The sequence below is a fragment of the Taudactylus pleione genome, unplaced genomic scaffold (genome assembly GCF_031769625.1).
Source record: "Taudactylus pleione unplaced genomic scaffold, aTauple2 ptg000400l, whole genome shotgun sequence".
Classification (NCBI taxonomy): domain Eukaryota; kingdom Metazoa; phylum Chordata; class Amphibia; order Anura; family Myobatrachidae; genus Taudactylus; species Taudactylus pleione.
The window spans coordinates 5,349,654-5,371,720 of record NW_028284802.1 but is presented as its reverse complement, the minus strand read 5'-3'; the positions used below and the strand labels follow the sequence as shown (position 1 = coordinate 5,371,720).

The 22,067-nt window shown below is 46.9% G+C and overlaps 1 protein-coding gene across 3 annotated transcripts in view; it reads right to left on the bottom strand.

Annotated features, from left to right (window-relative positions):
* The window catches only part of LOC148506596 (complement C4-like), a 117,164-nt gene that overhangs the window by 79,127 nt on the left and 15,970 nt on the right, over window positions 1-22,067 (bottom strand). For all 3 annotated transcript variants that reach the window (XM_088446675.1, XM_088446677.1, XM_088446678.1), the window contains exons 6-14: window positions 19,984-20,066; window positions 19,666-19,753; window positions 16,186-16,291; window positions 15,001-15,124; window positions 14,260-14,375; window positions 12,370-12,525; window positions 5,063-5,248; window positions 3,071-3,253; window positions 2,839-2,991 (exon numbers count right to left, since the gene is read on the bottom strand). In XM_088446675.1, coding sequence (XP_088302801.1) covers window positions 2,839-2,991; window positions 3,071-3,253; window positions 5,063-5,248; window positions 12,370-12,525; window positions 14,260-14,375; window positions 15,001-15,124; window positions 16,186-16,291; window positions 19,666-19,753; window positions 19,984-20,066 — 1,195 coding nt within the window. The remainder of the gene's footprint in view (window positions 1-2,838; window positions 2,992-3,070; window positions 3,254-5,062; window positions 5,249-12,369; window positions 12,526-14,259; window positions 14,376-15,000; window positions 15,125-16,185; window positions 16,292-19,665; window positions 19,754-19,983; window positions 20,067-22,067) is intronic.

Genomic DNA, 22,067 nt, shown 5'->3' with positions numbered 1-22,067 from the left:
AGTGCATAATTCCATGATATGTTCCATTAAATCAATGGTGATGTTGAATAACGGAGCAATCCCACTGTGACCGGGTGTGGATTAAAAGATAAACAGTTAAAAGGTCAACAGTGTCTAGATAGACACCAAATGTTCGACAATCAATAGGTCGACATGTTAGAAGGTCGACATGTACAAATTGACGACAGGGTGAAAAGGTCAACACAAAAATAGTCGACAGAAAAATAGTTGACACATTTTTTTGTGTTTTCTAACCCTAATCTTCACCCTAACAATAACCCTCCTAATGCCTAACCCTAACAAAAAAAATGTGTCAACCATTATTCTGTCGACCTTTTGGAGTGCGGGAGGAAACCCATGCAAGCAAAGGAAGTATACACAAACTCCACACAGTTAGGGCCATGTCCCTGGTGGTCTAATGGTGATTTATCAGGCATGACAGGTCCAGTGGCTCCAGCAGTGTCTACTGGGTCAGGCAGTGACAACCTTATGAATTTTGGTGGTATGACTACCCCTAACCCCTACCTAGTGCCTAACCCTAACTTTCCCTTCCATAGCCTAACCTTAACCCTCCCCCTAGTGTCTAACCCTCCCCTCCTGTAGCCCAACCCTAAACCTCCCCCTAGTGCCTAACCCTCCCCTCCCATAGCCCAACCCTAACCCTCCCCTCCCGTAGCCCAATCCTAAACCTCCCCCTAGTGCCTAACCCTCCCCTCCCATAGCCCAACCCTAACCCTCCCCTCCAGCAGCCCAACCCTAAACCTCCCCCTAGTACCTAACCCTCCCCTCCCATAGCCCAACCCTAACCCTCCCCTCCCGTAGCCCAACCCTAAACCTCCCCTAGTGCCTAACCCTCCCCTCCCATAGCCCAGCCCTAACCCTCCCCTCCCGTAGCCCAACCCTAAACCTCCCCCTAGTGCCTAACCCTCCCCTCCCATAGCCCAACCCTAACCCTCCCCTCCCCTAGCCCAACCCTTACCCAACACTGCCGATTCATGCAGTATGTCGACATTTCAACATTGTCCACATCATAACATTTAGTTTAGGGTTGAGTTATCCTTTTATGCTTAGATATGTAACATTATTATTATTATTAGTATTATAGTGTACAGGAGTACTGCGAGAGTTGACTGGCTCCCGTCTAGGCACAGAGATAGGTGATTTTGCGGTGGTATCAGAGGAATTAGCACAGAAAAGTGTAGTGTTGGCATTGTATGTAGAGTACATAGGTAACAGTTCAGCTGGGGAATATGATGAACTTCCCAGAAGAGTTGAGTTTCCAGACAAGGGGCCTATTCATTAAACCTAAAAATTCTCTGGAGATAATTAGCTTTAGAACTCGCATGGAGTTCTACCTAATTATAGGTGGAATTCATCATTCCACCTCTCCATAAGTATCTATTCCGAAAAGCTGTCATTTTTGCGATGATAGCTTTTCGGGAAATAGATACTTTTCCCTCACTACACTACCTTATCGCATCTGGAAACAGTGCTGCGCATGCGCTGTTACATCTGTAAAACCAGCGCATGCGCAGCACTGCCTACAGATGCGGTAAGTTTGTGTACCCCCCCCGACCCCACCCCACCCCCTCCGCTCACCCCCCCCCCCCGACTTACCTATCCGCGCAGCAGCCTCCGGCTCCGTCCTGCTGGTCTGTCATGTGGTTTCCCAGCAGATCACATGACAGATTACAGAAAAAAAAAACTTTTTTTTTTTGTCTAAACTTTCTTGTGCTCTGCTGGGGAGCACACATGTCCGACCAGCCTCCGGAGCCTGAGGACGGAGCAGAGCGCCAGAGGGACTCATCGGGGGACCTGCACACGCGGATACAGGTATGTCGATTCTGCTATTCGCCACCTCACAGTGGCGAATAGTAACTGCATCAAATTCCGAAAATTCATAATTTTCGGAATTTGATGAATACCGCAATTTCCACATCCCCATACTAATGTACTAATGTATGGGGAGTGTGGAAATTAACGCAGGGGAACTTAGCAAGGAGATATCTGTGATATCTCCTGTGCTAAGTCTGTTCATGAATACCAAAATAACGTTATTTAAGGAAAATGTCCTTAAAAACGTTATTTTAGTGTTGATGAATAGGCCCCTGAAAAGGCTAGTGGATAGTAAGACAGGATGAGGGAGAGCTTTCTAGACAGTAGGGGGTAAGTTTACTAAGATGGGAGTTCTATTAAGAAATGATGTTGCCCATAGCAACCAATCAGATTCCAGGTATTATCTGCTAGAAGGTGCTAGATAAATGAGAAGTAGAATCTGATTGGTTGCTATGGGCAACATCACTTCTTAATAGAACCCCCATTTTAGTAAATTTCCCCCTTAGTGTAGTACAGAAGCCTTGAAAGGTGGAGTAGGAGGTGCAAATAAGGATGGCATTAACAAATTTAGCTTTGGTAGAGCAAAAACATAGTTTGGGAGATATACTGAAATGAGAGATGAAATAGACAGATGCGGCATTGCCAGGGCCAGATTAACAATGGGGCGGATGGAGCTCCAGCTCCAGGCCTCCACGTAAAAATAGGCCCATTGTCATGACAACATAATGTTGACTAGCCATCTGCGCTCCATACGGTCAGCCATAAATCATAAGTAGTAAAATTGTATTTCTATTTACCTCACAAAATGAAGGATTTTTTTTCCTTTACATAATTAGGGAGACATTGGAGCAGAGAGTATAGGGGGTACACGCCCACATGGCACTAGACACACCCACACAGCACTGGTCACGCCTCCTCTGCTTCTCATAATAGGCCCTTAGTCATTTTCAGCTCCAGGCCCATGTGGCCATCAATCCGGCCCTGGGCATTGCTGTGTCTCACCTTGCTCGGAGTCAGCTTGTTCTTGGAATTCAGGAGATATACAGCTGTGTCCACTGCAGACAAAGCCACGGACATAGTATCATCAGTTTCCAAAGTCAGCTGGAAGCTCTCCCCTGGTTGTATTCTGTCGGCTACATTTGTTGTAATTAGCAGCTGTGAGATACAGAAAGAGTCAGTACTGCAGACAATCTCCACATTAAGAGCGTGCAGAGCAGTGGAATATTGGGGTTACCTTGCCTTCACACACATCAGTGACGTCCACCCAAACCGAGTTGGCCACAATCTCGGAGTTCAGGTAATAGTAGGCGATAATTCGGAAAGAGGGAACCATTTTGGCAGTGACAAGGATTGTCGTCACCATGAAATCACTTCTGGGAATAAACTTCAAGTCTAGGGTCTGGCCTTTGCTGAGCACCTAAAGCAAAAAGAACCATCGTGGAAAAATAAATTTTTAGAAAAAGAGAGAAGATCAGGGTTTTTTCTTTTTATTTAGAACATACACACGTAAGTACAGACGAATGCAGACAGTAAATAAATTCTCATGGATACATAATTACAGTGTGCAGTTAGCATAATTATGTACAGAAGGGAAGAGGGCCCTGCTCATACTAGCTTATGCTTCATGGTCTGGAGGAGGTCAGAGGTAATGGGGGTCAAGGGGGCAGCTGGAGAGGAGGTTCCCGGGGACCGGTGTGAAGGAGGACAAGGTTGTCAGTTTTGGTGGTGGGGGGGTGATTCTATTTTTGGAGGTGAAGTGATTGGCAAAATCAAGTGCACCGAAGAAGGATGGAAAGGGGAGGGGGAGAGAGCTGAAGGTAGTAGAGAAGCAGCAAGGGTTGGAAGCCTAGAAGGAGATGAGGTCTTCAAAGTAGGATTGTTTAGAGCAGAGTCACTGAGATGCCTATGTCCAGTGTCAATAGACGCTGTAATACCGCCAACAGCGGTCGCACCTTCAGAACTTGCACCAGCCCTATTGTAGGTGCAGATTTTCCATGGCCTCACCTTAGAGGATTGAGGTGGATGAGATAGTTACACAGGCAAAGAGAGGAGGGGATCTAGTCGGCGTCCCGGCGGTCGGAATGCCAGCAGTCAGAATCCCGGCTCAAGAGTCCCAACTGCTGACATCCTGAGCATTACGGTTAGGGGTTGGGCACTAGGGTGAGGATTGGGGGTAGGCTGCGGGGGTTAGTGTTAGGCTGCGGGGGGTTAGGGTGCGGGGGGAGGGTTAGGCTGCGGAGAGAGGGTTAGGCTGCGGGGCGGAGGTTAGGGTTAGGCTACGGGGGGGTTAGGGTTAGGCTGCGGGGGGGTTAGGGTTAGGCTGCGGGGGGATGGTTAGGCTTAGGCTGTGGAGGGAGGGTTAGGCCTCGAGGGGAGGGTTAGGCTATGGGGGGATGGTTAGGCTTAGGCTACAGGGGGAGGGTTAGGCTGTGGGAGGATTAGGGTTAGGCTGCGTGGAAGGATTAGGCTGCAGAGGGGAGCGTTAGGCTGGGGGAGAAGGTTTGGGTTAGGCTGCAGGGGGAGGATTATGGTTAGGCTGCAGGGGGAGGGTTAGGCTGTGCGGGGGAGGGTTAGGCTGCGTGGGGGAGGGTTAGGTTGTGCGGGGGAGGGTTAGGCTGCGCGGGGGAGGGTTAGGGATAGGCTTCGGGAGGGAGGGTTAGGCTGCGCTGGGGAGGGTTAGGGCTAGACTGTAGGGGGAGGGTTAGGCTGCATGGAGGAGGGTTAGGGTTAGGCTGCGTGGGGGAGGGTTAGGGTTATGCTGCGGGGGGAAGGTTAGGGATAGGCTGCGGAGGGAGGGTTTGGGTTACTTATCTACAAGTGTCTGTAATTACAACCATTCTGGATTCCGACTTCGGGATTCTGAGCGGTGGCATTCTGTCCCCTACCCGAGAGGTGTGCACCTGGTGAGGCACTGAGCAAGCGCACAGCTGTGCCTCATTTTATAAAGTAGCGCAGGACCGAGATTTCCAGATTTTTTTGATAAAAATTAGATCAAGTTAGATAAAGAGGCAGAGAGGTTGAACTTGCTGTGTGGAGATAATTAAACAAATAAGCAATTTTGGCACAAACTACTAGCAGGATACAGTCCAGGTTTTAAGGTTAGCCATGCTTGAGCACAGGTGACTAAAATAGTACCTCAGTCTATTTGATTTAACCATCTGGACTCAAGCATCGATAGCCTCAAAACCTGGACTGTAATTGTTTGAGAAACTCATAATCCACTCACCATGTAATATATTTTCTTGACACTTCCAGGGTTGGGAGTATCCACCTTCATCGTAACCTTGACATTTTCCCCAGGACTCACTACTTTGTTGGCGATTTCTAAATAGAGGAAACTTTTTGTTTTAGAGTCATAGGGAATAAGATTTATCGCTTCCTCCTGCCGACCCTCTTTTCCACCCGCTCGGATCTGTGAATCAATCATTAAAAAGACAGATTTTAGTATTCATAGAAGTGGTAGAACAAGGCTGTTTGTAACAACTGGAAAGTTTTCAAAATTTTAGTAAAAAAATCATTACTGAAAATCAAGGTGACAACACGCCGCTAATAATTGCATTACTCCTAAGGTGCCCTTTATTACAATGTCCAGTCTGCCTAGTCTATCTTCGAAATGCACTCATTTCCCTTAATGAGATTGCCTGCCTTTGTAACCATCAGCTCCATACTTCTTGCAGGCAAGTCCCTAAACGTGTACTCCATATATGAGATACTATGGACCTCATTCAGAGTCGGTCGAAGTGGCCACACGGTCGTACGGGAAAAGGGGCCGGATATGCAAATGATGCAGTATAAGTTCGGATCGGTAGCTGGCCGACCAAGGGGAGGAAGCGGCCGGAAGACAAAAAAATATGCCCCCTTCTCGTACGCATTACACGTCATCCTTGGGGACATAAGGATTAATCGAGACCATCGGAAACCATCGGAACTGGTCGTAGAGCTTAAGGTTGACCATACCCTCTCTTAAGCTCTACAATCATGTCAGTGTAAAAACCTCCCATGTCACATGTGCCATGACGCTACTTTGTTAATTATGCACTCCCCTAAACCGTATGCACTCCCATAAACCGTATGCACTCCCATAAAACGATGTTCGCATAATTAGGCACGCCTGCGTTCGGATCTCCACTCCCCCGTTTTCAAGCACCTTCCCCTGTTACTACCCAGAAACGCCTCATTCTGTCACTCAAACTACCGACCTGGCTGTGTTCAAGGAGAGAGAAATTTCTGATCGTAGCGGCTAGTTTGCGCACGCGCATTGCGAACTTTACTCATGCTCAGTATAGCGAACATCGGTGGCGTACGACCGTGCGGCCGCTTCGACCGACTCTGAATGAGGTCCTATATCACAAGTTACTTATATATAGGCTTACCATACTTTCCCTTTAAACCGGGACACTCATGAATTACGCAGGTTCTGTGGCTGATTACAACCAGGTGAAATGCGGGCTTGTCGTCAGCCAGCCACAGAACCTGTGTAATTCATGTGTGTCCTGGTTTAAAGGGAAAGTAAGGTAAGCCTACTTATACAGAAATTCATGGTTTTTGTTGCTCTTCAATTAAACGTCTTCCTAAAACATAGGTGAATTGTTGACATTTTTCACTGTGCCAACATCGGAACAGTCGACATTCTGACTGCAAACCTATGATCACTGATTACCTAGATGCCGCCTTACCTGACCAATAGATACAGTCTATTTTCTACTAGTCCCTGCAATTGCTTTATTATCACAGAGGACTAAAGCCATGCATCCACTTGCCGATTAAACAGAGCGATTGAATGATTACGACATCGTAATTTTTCAATCGCTTATTAATCGTGCAGAAGTCGGGCAGTATAATATCGGAACCGACCAGCGATACGCGCTCCCGCTGGTCATTTCCGACATCAATCATCGCCTGATAATGACGGTCAATCTGCCGATAACGACAGATTGGGCATGTTAGGGGATGAGGGAGGGTGCCTGCACTGAACGACATATCGATCAGTGTAGGCTCTACAGGGGATCAGGAACGACTGTACGATTACAAAGTTGTAATCCACTGGTTTTTATCAGTGGATAGACTAGCCGTGGAAATGTGCAGCATTTAATTATGGTTGTATCTAATGTTGTGTGTTGGCCACAACCTGCAGCTAGATTGTGGAAGTCTGTGTGAACTACCACAAGTGACCCGAATTCAAGTTGGATCAGAATTTTCTGATTTTAGGCCACACTAAAGTTTTTAATTATGGCTGCCAATATAATAGTTATCTGGATGCTGGGTACATTTGTTGCTAGGTGTTTCATTGTCTGGCCACCTATACAACTGCATAGGATTTTATCCGTCTAGCGCCTCTACAAGACCAGTAAGGGCCGTATTCAGAGGCGAAAAGCCGCAATCGGCGAAATAAATTCGCCGCTGACATGTTTTCGCCACTTTCCAACGTATTACCCTATTCAATTCCAGCACGTACTCGCATGTGCAAAAGCTCCATAGGCAACAGCAGCCGAAAAAGTTTCTTCACCTAAAGGCAGGAGAAAAGATGTGCAAAATCCCTATTTTTGCCTAAAAATGTGGGGACTCGGTTCAGAACCCTTTGGACGCCCCCCCTAATCACTAATTAGGCAAATAAAAAAAATCTAAATTCACCCTAAAAAACCCATGTCATTTTTGGGGCAAAAAAGGAAAAAGTTTTGAAAATGGGTATAAAGTACTGGGTACAGTATTTGGGGGGCTGTATGGTTGGGGCAGGTGTTTTTAGGATTGCAGGTGGCTGCAGCAGGTGTTTTTTAAACTTTGTAATAATGCACTTTACAGACACAAAAATATACTAGTACCCATTTAAATGATCCCCCAATTTAACTACAGCAATTATTTTTCAAAATAGAAATAGCTTTTTGTCATTTATCCGCACTTATGCAAATATGCACATAATAGCCCTCTGACTCAATTAAAGAAGCTAAAATACTTTTATTAGGTCTATTAATACTCTTCTATATTGATTTCCAGGGTCAGTAAGGCTTTTTATGGGGTACAGACTGATTTCTCCAAAATAAGCCGTCCTTTTCGCTAGTTTCGCCATTCGCACCTCTGCGTTTTCACCTGTTTTGCATTTGAATAGTGTGAAAAGCGGGAAGGCACATTGAGAAGGTACGCGATAACTTCGTGTGGAAACAGGCGATTGAGGCCAAAAGATTGCAGCGAGGAAAACATTTCACCGGCAGCGACTTTTCGCCTGTAATTGTCTTATATATTTTGTCTTTCCAAGATTGTTGCTCATTAAAGATGATCATTAAGGACTATTGTGTCTTCTATAACATCTGTTTTCTTCTGTCTGGCATCTACAATGGTTACATGTATACAATTTATGCCATATGTTTGATCTTGGAGAAGTTATTGTCTACATAGGCCCTCATTCAGAGCCACTCGCTATTTGCGGTCGTTCGTTCTAAAACAAGGGGTGGCTATTCAAATAAACCATTCGCTGTTTGCGGTCTGTTCACGCCTCTCTGTCTGAACGAGCGAACAAAACTTGCATTCGTTTTTTGGAAAAATACGCCCCCTGGCCGCTCGCATCCTACGTCATGTCCGCTATTTATTAGATTAATCGAGTACATCGACAAGGGTATGAACTGCTCGCTATTCTTGGGGTTGGTGTTTGCTAAAACAATTTTGCGAGCAGTTCTGACTATAAAATAACCCAGTGACGTGGTCAATGACGCTGCTGTTTTAAATATGCACACCCATAAAACGCCCGTTTTGACCTTTAAGCACGCCTGCGTTCTGATTTCCACTCCCCATTTTCAAGCACCTTCCCCTGTTACCACCCACATACTCCTCTTTCTGTCACTCAAAATAGCAGGCATTCGCTATATAGCGAGCACATGAATTTCGGCTGCACTGACTGGTTAGCGCGTGCATATAACGATCCGTAGGCATGCGCAGTTGGGCTAACATCGCTCGGAACGAACGAGCGGCCGCTTACGAGCGGCTCTGAATCAGGCCCATTGTTTCAAGATTTATAGATCTTTTACAAAGATAATTTTGCTCATATGTCCTCCGTAAGTTCTATTTATAACTAAATAGCTATTGTTACAATTTTTATATCTATTGTGTTGAATAAATAACAATGTATTACACATATTCAGGGTTTTATACATATTTATTATTTGATTTCTGTGGTGTTATTTTATTGTTTTGCTCTCGTGGTTGGCTGCCTAGCCACAGCGCTCGGGTCAGCTTTGTATTGGTTTTTATTTCAATTTCATTTTTGTATTATTCTAAGCCAGCAGCTGGGGTGTTTTTTTTTCTTTATTCATTGTTGAGCAAGGAGAAACAATCTAAAAGCTGGATACACACTAGGTCGGCCTGCTAACCTATCTGATGATTGGTAAGTGTATACACACTTACCAAAATCTGCCAGATGTGCCGGGCTTGACAGCTCAACTGGGCGGGCATTTAAATTTGCCTGCTCAGTTCAGCTGCCAATCACCGCCGGGTCCCTGCAGCAAATGTGTACGGGTGATCGGCGGGTTGCCCGTACACACCAGCAGATGACCGATATCTTTCAGATGGTATACAATCGGGAAGTCAGCTGCCGGTATTAAGGCAGCCGGCTTCCCGACTGTCATATCCCGGCGAGGGATGAAATGCCGGGCGTCTAGATGTAGACGCCTGACATTTCCCCGACGCCGGGAGACAGGCGCCCGGCATCCCTTTGACAGACAGCCGTGGGGCGGGAGGGTTAGGTTTACGGCACCCAGGGGGGACTTAGGGTTAGGCACCCCCCCGGGAGGGTTAGGGTTAGGCTAGGGGGAGGGAGGGTTAGGGTTAGGCACCCCCAGGGGGGATTTAGGATTAGGCACCCCCCGACCCGGGGGACTTAGGTTTAGGCAGCGGGGGAGGGGGGGTTAGGGTTAGGCACTTAGAGGGGGGATTAGGGTTAGACACTTGGGGGGGGGAGGTTAGGGTTAGGCACCCCTAAGGAGGGTTAGGGGGTTAGGTTAGTTAGTACTTACCTATCCACGATCGGGATTTCCAGTGCTGTCGGGCTTCCGCTGCCGGGAACTCTGCTGTTGTCGGCCAGGCGCTGCCGGGAATCGAGCCGCCGGCCATGCGGCCGCCTGTATTTCATACCGATTCCCTTTCAGATATATTGGCTGTCTGCTGTGCTGCACAGCATATCGGTTATTTCTGTGAATGACGTCATTTCCACTGTACACACCCGGCGATGCACTATAGATATATCGCCCGTTCCATGGACCAGGCGATATATCTATCAGTGTGTACCCAGCTTAATACTCTAGCACTAGACCAGTGCTCAGAGTGAGCTTATAAAGGCAGGGCTGGATTCTAATTTGACACCACCAGGGTGACATCACCGCCAGGCGCTTATCACTTTAGGGGAGATGTATCAAGTCTTGGAGAGAGATAAAGTGGAGTAGTTCCACTTTATCTCTCTCCAAGGTTTGATACATCTCCCCCACACATAGAGGCATATGCCCAACAGAACGAGAGTGGATGGTACCTGCCAGAAAGACCAGCTAGGGTGAGACCATGCCGTCGGATCTGTTAAGTCGCCACTAGACACCACTTCATGACACTGGGAGACCAGTGAACAGGATCGGCACTACCAGGATTCAGGGGTGCCTAAAACACTGCATGGGTGGCATGATGTCTCTGCACTGAGTGCTAGATACCTACATGGGGGAGCACCAGCCGACAGTTTCTTACTTGTCAGCTGCTGACACTCTATGTAGGTGATGGGACAGGTTATGGTGTCACAGATGACTGGAGGAGAGGATGCAGCCTCCTCCTTTACTCCCACTTTCTAGAGTAAGAAGGTGGGGAGATGGGTGCTCAGTGGCTGAGGAAGGGAGTTGACTGTTTGGCATTTATTGTCTTGGCCATGGGGGCGTAGCTATAGTGGGTGCAGGCAGGGGTGCCATTGCTATGGGGCACAGAAGCTTAGGGGGACCACCTCTGGGGCCTGACTCAACTGCATCCAGGTCATTAAGTTGTCTACCAGGCTCCTGGAATTGCCCGCTAAGCACTGTGTAGCACAATGTAAACTGGGGGAACTGTGTGGCATGTTTACTGGCGGCAGAACAGTGGGCATATTGCTATTTTGGGGCACCATAATGTGACATAATATGAGCTGGGGGCACTGTGTGGTATAATGTGAACTAGGACACTACTATGCAGCATAACATTAACTACGACTCTACTATTGGGTCTAACAATAACTAGGGCACTACTATGGGACATAACATTAACTAGGGCTCTATTATGGGGCATAACATTAACTAGGGCTCTACTATGGGGCATAACATTAACTAGGGCTCTACTATGGGGCATAACATTAACTAGGGCTCTACTATGGGGCATAACATTAACTATGGCTCTACTATGGGGCATAACATTAACTAGGGCTCTACTATGGGGCATAACATTAACTAGGGCTCTACTATGGGGCATAACATTAACTATGGCATTACTATGGGGCATAACATTAACTAGGGCTCTACTATGGGGCATAACATTAACTATGGCACTACTATGGGGCATAACATTAGGGCACTACTATGGGGCATAACATTAACTAGGGCTCTACTATGGGGCATAACATTAACTAGGGCTCTACTATGGGGCATAACATTAACTAGGGTTCTACTATGGGGCATAACATTAACTAGGGCTCTACTATGGGGCATAACATTAACTAGGGTTCTACTATGGGGCATAACATTAACTAGGGCTCTACTATGGGGCATAACATTAACTAGGGCTCTACTATGGGGCATAACATTAACTATGGCACTACTATGGGGCATAACATTAACTATGGCTCTACTATGGCGCATAACATTAACTAGGGCACTACTATGGGGCATAACATTAACTAGGGCACTGCTATGGGGCATAACATTAACTAGGGCACTGCTATGGGGCATAAAATGAACTAGTACACAACTATGGGGCATAACATGCACTAGGGCACTACTATGGGGCATAAAATGAACTAGGGCACAACTATGGGGCATAAAATGAACTGGGACACTACTATGGGACATAAAATTAACTAGGGTACTACTATGGGGCATAAAATGAACTAGGGCACTGCTAGGGGCATACAATGAACAACCCCTTCTCTCTAAAAGGGAAAGGGGCCCCTTCAAAATGTTGTTATGGGGTCCACAAAATTCGGGCTGCCCCCCTTGTCCTAGCAATAGATTACCCATTCTCTTAATAACTGAATCCGCTTCCACCAACATTTGCCTGGCATCCACTACATACCTATTCCCCCATCCTTGCTGGCACACCGTTTTTATTGGTTGTAACCTGCAACAACAGGGTTACTTCTGACCTGATATCTCCAATAGCAACTGATTCAGCATACTTATTGGGGTGTGTCAGTTCAGGACTAACCACATTGACACTCCTCCCTCTGACCCTCCTTCTAAATGCCACCCAGATACCTACCTCAGGAACGGGTCAGTGCTCAGAGCCCCATAGTAAAGAAAGGTGACGAGATATAGCGGTTTATGTTACCGTAAGGCCCACGGACTTCGCCTGCGCTTCCGTGTTGATCACAAATGTCACTAGTCCATTCTCATCAGTCAGGAAGGAGTTCAGCTCAACTTCAGATTTAAAGAGATTGACCGTGACACCTGCTGCTGGAGAGCCATCAGTATACGTGACCTCTGCCTGTATGTGAGAGTGATGAGATAAAAATAAGGTTATGTCATGCTTATAGGCCACACTGTGGCATGGTGGTTAGCATTGGAGTTAGGTTATAGCCTGATCTGTGTGGAGTTTGTACGTTATCCCCATGTTTGTGTGGGTTTGCTCTAGGTTTGCCTGGTAGGTGATGGAGGAGATGTGTCAAACCTTGGAGAGAAATAAAGTGGAGAGAAATAAAGTACCAACCAATCAGCTTCTAAATGGTATTTTACAGGCTGTGTTTACAAAATGACAGTTAGGAGCTGATTGGTTGGTACTTTATCTCTCCACTTTTTCTCTCTCCAAGGTTTGATACATATCACCCCAGACTGTAATCTCCACTGGGGAAGGGGCTGATTCATTGTGGGAGATGTATCAAACCTAGGTGAGAGATATGGTGCAGAGAGATATAGGGGTCTATTTACTAAGCCTTGGATATAGATAAAGTGAACAGAAATAAAGTACCAGCCACCCAGCTCCTGTCATTTTTCAAACACAGCCTATGACATGACAGGAGCTGATTGGCTGGTACTTTATCTCCGTTCACTGTATCTCCATTCAAGGCTTAGTACATAGATCCCATAGTACCAGCCAACCAACCAGCATCTGTCATTTTTCTAATGCCGCATACACACTAGATGATGTATGTATGCGGCGATATCGTGTGCGGCGGGACCCAGAGGGGGTGCCGACATTGGTAAGTGTATGCTGCATTCGGCAGCATGGCTTCGTTAACGATATGCCCAGATTGAGCTGCATGTACAGCTGACTGGGGATATCGACCTGCGGAGCACGCATCGTTGGTCATTCAGTGCATACACACTGGACAATATGAACGACATGAAAGATATCATTATCGTTCATATCGTTCATAAGAATCGTCTAGTGTGTATGCCCCTTAGCACAGCCTGTAAAATGCAATTTAGAAGCTGATTGGTTGGTCTTTTATCTCTCTCCAAGGTTTGATACATCTCCCCCATTATTCCGTGATAGCGCTGTGTGACATGTTGGTGCTGTAGAAATAAACAGCAATGGGCCTGATTTGGAGCGGTACGCTGCGCCGATTTACGCAGCTGAGCGATGTCTTGCTAATGCGCATGCGTAAAACGCAGAGGAAAATCTCACTGCTCACGCGCGAGCTGTAGTTATTCGCCATGTCTCTGTGATCGCAAAGTACCTGAGCAGACCACTGCGATCCATGGGCGTTCCCGGGTGGAGTCGGGTAGGTGGCCATAAAAGAAGTCCAGTCCGTGGGCGGGTTATGGGAGTTTCAAGGGTCTGTCTGTGATCACGGCTGTATTCCCAAATGCACAACCGCAGTCTTAGAGGCCATTTTTAGAGAGAAAGTTGAGCTGGAGTCTGCGCAGCCCAGAATTTATACTCGAAGAGTTAATGTGCGTCTGATGTGTTGATGGTGGAGGAAGCCCTGCGCTACGCAGATTGCGTGCATCGTTTTAGCCACCCCCTGTTACCTCCCAGACACAGTCTCAGAATGCCCCTCACATTTCTGCTACCGTGCGCCCAAATCTGTACGTACAAAATCGGGATGCAGGCGCAGTGGGATACAACCGTAAAACATCGCCCTGCTGCGTCCAACTCAGAATCAGGCCCCCTCAGTATGACTATAACCTACATGTACATTTATTGGACTAGTTTGTTCTTCCTTAATACCATTATGTCTTTGTAGCCACTGAACTAAAGAATCATTTCATCTCTTACCACAATCTGTGCTGCAAATCCAGGGATAAAATATTTCTTTGTTTTGGATAAATCCAATTTATAGGGGGAGGTGACAAACTTCACGGAGGTCAGTTCTGTCTCTTCTAGAGATCCAGCTGCGAGCAGAGAGAGAAAAGTCAGTGAAGATTAGAGAAAGCTCTGGGGTAGGAACCGAGGGGCGAGGGAGCCTCAGAAAGGGAATTTTGGGGATATATAAATATCAATATCAAATGTATCAATATAAAATGGGTATCTAAAGCGCATATGAAAATGGAAATCTGGCCGATGGTAAAAGTTTCACATGTACAATGGAGAGAGGGTAAATAGGATGGGGGGGGGGGTAAGGTCTTTGAGGAAACTGTTTGGAGGTGTTCAGTAGTGAAGAAGACATTTTAGAGTTGTAGGATGGCGGTGGGTACGTCAATAGAGAGATGGACAAATATTGAGCGTCCAGATTAACGTTAGATGGTAGGATCAATATAATGAGGTTTTGAGAAAAGCAAGGGGTAAATTTACTAAAGTGAGAGTTTTTAGAAGTGAGTTTTAGAAGAGATGTTGCCCATAGCAACCAATCAGATTCTAGCTACTATCTTCTAGAGGGTGCTAGTAAAATGTTAAGTAGAATCTAATTGGTTGCTATGGGCAACATCTCTTCTAAAACTCAGTTCTAAAAACTCTCACTTTAGTAAATTTACCCCCAAGTGTAGAGGCCAGCAGATGTACATAACAGACGGGACTCACAAGCCTTCTCCATCACGCTGGCTGCAATGTACAAGGTGGACGCCAACAAGTTTCCTTCCGGCTGCTTAATCTTCTTCACGATGGCGTCTTTACGGATCTGGACGGTGCCCTCTCCATCCTCCAACTGAAAAGCAGCAAACGTCATGGATACAATAGATCACATCTCTTCCTCCCTCTTTATCTAGAAGCCCAATCTGATCTGACCCTTCCAAGTGTCACTTTGGGAGCAGAGACCTCTCACCTCATTGTCTGTCTGCCTATACCCAGTCTTATTTTATTTCTGTGCTTGTTCCCAATTGTAAAGCACTGTAGAGTATGCTGGCAGCATAGTACTAAGGGGGTCTATTTACTAAACAGTGTTAGGAGACAGAGTGAAAAGTGATAAGGTTCCAGCCAATCAGCTCCCAACTGTCATCTCACAGGCTGTGTTTGAAAAATGACACTATCACTTTCTTATCACATTTCACTCTGTCTACTAACACTGCTTAGTAAATAGGCCCCTGAATGTTAATAAACAATTAATAAATAAGGTCCTTTAATATGTGTAATCATCCCCCATCTCTATATCTCCCAACAGAAATTAGATAGAGATGAAATGTTTGACGTGTTTAGCACAGAAGATACCAGTTACTGTGCACTTCATCAGAGGTCCCGGAGATGGGAACAAGGACATTAGCACCGCACCTCCCATCCGGGATTATTCCTCACTGTGTCAGATGCAGGAAAACAAAAGAGTGACTATGGCAATAGAGATTAATGTAATAATAACCTATATATAGTACGGCCGATATGGGATTGAAATACCGGTGGCTGTTCAAATCCCGACTACGGAACCCCGACAGAAGGAGATCCTGGTGCCGAGCTGCCCAGAGTATCCAATGGATGCGCCGGGCAGGCACCCTGCTTTGACCAGGGCTCTACTTCCTAGAGCCAGCGGCCCCACCCAGGTATGACATCATGACATTACAGGTTTAGGGGGCAGGGCCGGCACAGAGCTGCATGGATTCTATCCTATGACATACGCAACATAAAAGTCCACTGCTGTTTATGGTGTCCCGTCAGCCATAGCAAGTCCAGCTATTAGTTATATGTGGATTATGAAGTGGCAGAAACTAAGTTGTGATTTCCATGTCATTGCTGATATTAGACCGGATCCTGCAGACATTGTGTGTGATTCCCACTCACCTTCACGTGTTGCTCCAAGCCCTGTAGAATTGTTTTATCCCCTTTCTGATCTATTAGTCCCAGCCGGATGTAGGCCACACCATCTACAGGTTCTCCATACACATATCTAGACCAACCAGAAAGAAGCATCAATGTTTTTATGCAAATGAACAGGATACCGTGGTGCCTACACACTAGGCCATGTGCTCACGATCCGACATTGTGTCCGATTTCCCCATGAACTCTCCCCAGCAGCTCCCCGGCAGTCGTGGGCACGATTTGGTGTTAAAAACTGTCAAATGTGACAAACGCTCTATCGTGCCTCCTAACTATTCCAGTGCATCGTGACGGAGATTGTCAGATCTGCCCTACAGCACGGCAGATCTGAAGATGCGATGTACGACCTGCGGGCAGGGCCGGATTAAATCTCACATGGGCCTGGAGCTGAAAATGTTCAAGGGCCTATACTGAGAAGGGGAGGAGCTGGTATCGGTGCTGTGTGGGTGTGGTCAGAATCACCTTGGTGGGTACAACCCCTACACTATGAACACAATGTCTCCCCAACTACATAGAAATAGAAAAATGTAATTTTGTTTTTGGGGTTTTTTTGGGGGGGGACTAGAAAAACTATTTAAATACTTAAAATTTATGGCCAGTTAGGCACCTGGTAATCATGCTGTCATGTTGATGGGCCTATTTTTATGTGGAGGCCTGGAGCTGTAGCTCCATCCGCCCCATTGTTAATCTGGCCCTGCCTGCGGGGACACGCATCGGCATCGTGATCTTGATAGGACATATTTTACACGATTAGTCGTCACGATGCATCGGAATCTGGAAAAATCGTGTAAAATATCGCTAAGTGTGTAGGCACCTTTAGAGTAGATTACAGGAGAGTACAAGTCCTCAATGAGTCCTGTCTCCACAGACTCTGACCTGCAGAAAAAGTTTGTGAACCCTTTGGAATTACCTGGATTTCTGCATAGATTGGTCATAAAATGTGGTCTGATCTTCATCTAAGTCGCAAGAACAGACAAACGCAGTCTGCTTATACTGTTAGCACACAAACAATTATTTTACGTTTTGACGTCTTTATTGAACGCACCGTTCAAACATTCACGGTGCAGGGTGGAAAAAGTATGTGAACCCTTGCATTAATAACTGGTTGACTCCTCTTAGTCAGCAATAACCTCAAACAAACAGTTCCTGTACTTGCGGATCAGACCTACACAACGGTCAGGATGAATTTTGGACCATTCTTCCTCACAAAACTGTTTCAGTTCAGCAATATTCTTGGAGTATTTGGTGAGAACGGCTTTCTGCAGGCCATGGTGCAGCGTCTAAATCAGGCTGTGCGCAGGATTCTGGCTGGGCCTCTCCGAGAGGAGAATCTTCTTCTGCTGAAGCCAATCAGTTGTTGATGTATTGCTGTACGCTGGGTCGTTGTCCTGTTGCATTCCCCAACTTCTGTTGAGCTTCATTGTCAGACAGCTACTGTAGTCTTATGGTCACCTGCAAAATGTCTTAATAAACCTTGGAATCATTTTCCCGTCAATGAGAGACAGCGGTCCAGGCCCTGAGGCAGAAAACCAGTCCCATCACCATGACGCTTCCTCTGACATACTTAACAGATAGGATGATGTTTTATGATGCATGCTGTGCCTTTTTATAGGCCATGTTTCTGCGTCGAATGCATCTGTGCCCTCAATTCCATATGGCGGCTGCAGCCCATTTATCAGCTTATGCCAATGCTAGGACCTGCCCACCGTTTATTACATCTGCAGCCGCTACTGTCATCTTAGTATCTGGACATGCGCCCACCCCATGCTGGGTGCAGAAGATCTGTATAAAACAGGTGTCCGATCTCTGTTCGCACGCTACGAAAGCCGGCTTACACGCCCATGACACTCCCATGACTTTCTCAATAGATGGAACAATTCTGTGCATCCGTGTGATGTTCATTCATGTACATTACTGTCCAGCTCCTGCACTGACTTTCTACAGTGCATATGCAGAAGAGGTGCAAGGTTATACTAGGAGCCCGGAGGCGAGATAGTTTTTGGTGCCCCCCCCCGCTCGCATTCACCACCAACAATCCAGTCCCAGCAGCACTCACACACAATCCCCTCTAAATCACATATACTACTAACACCCTAGCAGCACCCAGTCACACACTTGACTTCCCCTGCATTCACTTCCAACATCCCAGCAGCACCCAAACACTCTCCTTCCCCACCATTCAATTCCAACACCCCAGCAGCACCCAGTCAAACACTCCCCTCCCCCTGCATTCACTTCCAACATCCCAGCAGCACCCAGTCACACACTCTCCTCCCCCTGCATTCACTTCCAACACACTAGCAGCACCCAGTCACACACTCTCCTCCCCTGTATTCACTTCCAACACCCCAGCAGCACCCAGTCACACACTCTCCTCCCCCTGCATTTACTTCCAACACCCCAGCAGCATCCAGCCACACACTTTCCTCCCCCTGTATTCACTTCCAACACCCCAGCAGCACCCAGTCACACACTCTCCTCCCCCTGCATTCACTTACAACACCCCAGCAGCACCCAGTCACACACTCTCCTCCCCCTGCATTCACTTACAACACCCCAGCAGCACCCAGTCACACACTCTCCTCCCCCTGCATTCACTTACAACACCCCAGCAGCACCCAGTCACACACTCTCCAACCCCTGCATTCACTACCAACACCGCAACAGAACCTAGTCACACCCTCTCCTCCCCATACATTCACTTCCAGAACCCCAGCAGCACCCAGTCACACACTCTCCTCCCCCTGTATTCACTTCCAACACCCCAGCAGCACCCAGTCACACACTTTTCTCCCCCTGCATTCATTTCCAACACCCCAGCAACACCCAGTCACACACTCTCCAACCCCTGCATTCACTACCAACACCGCAACAGCACCTAGTCACACCCTCTCCTCCCCATGCATTCACTTCCAGAACCCCAGCAGCACCCAGTCACACACTCTCCTCCCCCTGTATTCACTTCCAACACCCCAGCAGCACCCAGTCATACACTTTTCTCCCCCTGCATTCACTTCCAACACCCCAGCAGCACCCAGTCACACACTTTTCTCCCCCTGCATTCACTTCCAACACCCCAGCAGCACCCAGTCACACACTCTCCAACCCCTGCATTCACTACCAACACCGCAACAGAACCTAGTCACACCCTCTCCTCCCCATGCATTCACTTCCAGAACCCCAGCAGCACCCAGTCACACACTCTCCAACCCCTGCATTCACTTGCAACACCCCAGCAGCACCCAGTCACACACTCTCCTCCCCCTGCATTCACTTCCAACACCCCAGCAGCACCCAGTCTCACTCTCTCAGGGTCTTCCATTCTTGCTATTTGGTGCTCCAACAGCAGAGGCAGCTTGTCCCGCATGTGTGAGGGGGTAAGAACCAACAAAGGAAAATATCCAGCAATATCCACAGTGATACTGACATACACACGTTCATTACCTGGCTTCCACTTTGACTCTAAACTCCTCATTAGTAATCAAGAAATAGGGATGTTCCGGAACTATCTTCACCTCAAAATTCGGGAGAACTAAGAAGCAGAGAAAAGTAAACAGAGTCCGTCAAGAAAGGCAAAAAGTGGGAGAATCAGGTGAATTTATTAAATTCGGAAGTTTTGCAAACAATTGTGAGGTTCAACCCCCTTTGAAAATCACACCTGTGGTGAATGCCTCATATATTTATCCGATATGTTCAGTTTCTATATTCGCCACTTGGCAAGTTCAGTCACTGTACAGTGTATGCAGATTATTAGAAACTTACCATATTTTTTCACTTCAAATTCTGATGTGAAGTTTGACTCCGGAGCTGTGAGGAAATATGCTGCTATCCGCCACACCCCAGGGCTGCAAGGCAAAGAGGAACAGTTATTGCAGCGCTGGTCTCTAAGATCTGTTTATTTAAGGATATCGCCCTATTCATCACGTATCACACTGCTGGCGATACCGGCACTATCGGGTGGCAGCAGCTGTAGGTGGTAAGATTCACCAGGTCTTGCTGGTAATAGTAAAGCCTATTGAATAAGGATAACGGCGAGTACCACCGTTATCCTGAGATGGCGACAACAATCTGGCGACAACAATCTTTCTTCTGTTATCTATCGCTCAGGATGGTGACAAGAGAAGAAATTAATGCAACAATGCTCTATTCCTTGAATAAAACTTTTTGAGTTTCAAAATAGTTTTTAAATATATTTTTTTTTCTACAGTTTTTTCTTTTTTTTTTCTTTTCCAATTTTGTAACTTTGTTTATTTTACAATATGGAACTGAAAACCCAGGTCTAGCCGGGTCATGCACGCGCGGGCGCCTGAGACTGGCCCAGCTGTGGCAGTATTGCCAGGCAGCTAGATATTGCTAAGCTCCCCCTGCAATAGTTTATTGACAGCTTATGTGTATAAGTGATTTTCTTTATATATTGTTCAAAGTGAACCTAAAAATAGGTGGAAGGTGCAAAACGCATCCCATTCAATTTCTAGGTCAAGACCCAATATCACACAAGCACGCCTACCAACATTGGGAGAATCCAAATGAGGATGAGGGGGTTGTAGTTTTTGCAAAACAATGACTCTTTTATGTTCCACCAGAGCGTAATACATCCCAATCCCCCACAAATCTAAGTGAAGGTCCTAATCATGGGATGACAGAAGAGTGCTTGTTCTTGCCCATGTAAGCAAAAGTAGGTGTTGTTGATCCACTCTCAACAAATAATCCCCCGGAACTGCCCAACTGTTCCCACTTGGTGGTGCAATTTTTTGTAACCTTGCAGGTGCCGCCTTTAGTGCTTTCCTGGTTTAACACTTTTGTGATTCTTAACAGTTTTTCAGTGAAAGCTAGAGGGCGCTGTAGCCTTGTATTCCAGGATGGCCCCATCCACAGAGCACAGAGAGATTAGACTGTGGAACATTCTCTCCATGGCACTGCAACTGGGCTGTGGTTTTTAGTCGCTGCCTGTCCTACTGTTTGTGCAACTTAAAACAATAAAAAGTGAAATGCCAAAACCTGTAGCCATGTGTCCAAGCATTACAGGATATTGTCAAATGACTTCAACTTGGTGTCTCAAGCTACATGCTGTCCAATATGATTTCTAAGTTCATGTAACTGTGGATTTAATTTTCATCTTCAATTTTTATCCCTGAAATATCTCCTTAAACTTGTTCTGAAAATCTATTGTACTTGGCTCCTCCCAGATTCGCGTGTAGTAGGTATTACAGCCGGCCGCATGGCCGACGGTTCAATTCCCGACAGCGGCAGCCCGGCAGGGGTGAAGATCCCGATCGTTAAAAAGGTAAGTATTAACTAACCTAATTTAACCTCCTAACCCTAACCCTCCCTTAGGGGTGCCTAACCCTAACCTCCCCCCCAAGTGCCTAACCCTAACCCCCCCTAAGTGCCTAAACCTAACCTCCCCTTCCCTGCAGCCTAAACCTAAGTCTCCCGGGGGGGTGCCTAACCCTAACCTCCCCCCGGAGGTGCCTAACCCTAACCCCCCTTCCCCTAGCCTAAACCTAACCCTCCCGGGGGGTGCCTAACCCTAAGTCCCCCCGGGAGCCCCTAACCTAACCCTCCCCCCTGCGGCTGTCCGCGCCTGGCACCCGGCTTACCTTTGTTCGGTATGCCGGCGTCAGTCTTCCGGTGTACGTCTAATTACAGGTGTCAACTTTTCGACGCCTGTCGGGATTAGAGAGTCAGGAAGTCGGTGGTCGGCATTTAGACCGTCGGCTTCCTGACTACATCCCCAGATTCTATTTATTATCACTTAATTTGTACAAAAGCAGGTGAAAATGAACAGATGGCATTTGCTCCCGCACACGGCACTCACCTTGCTCTTTCCCTATGGAATGGAGTCC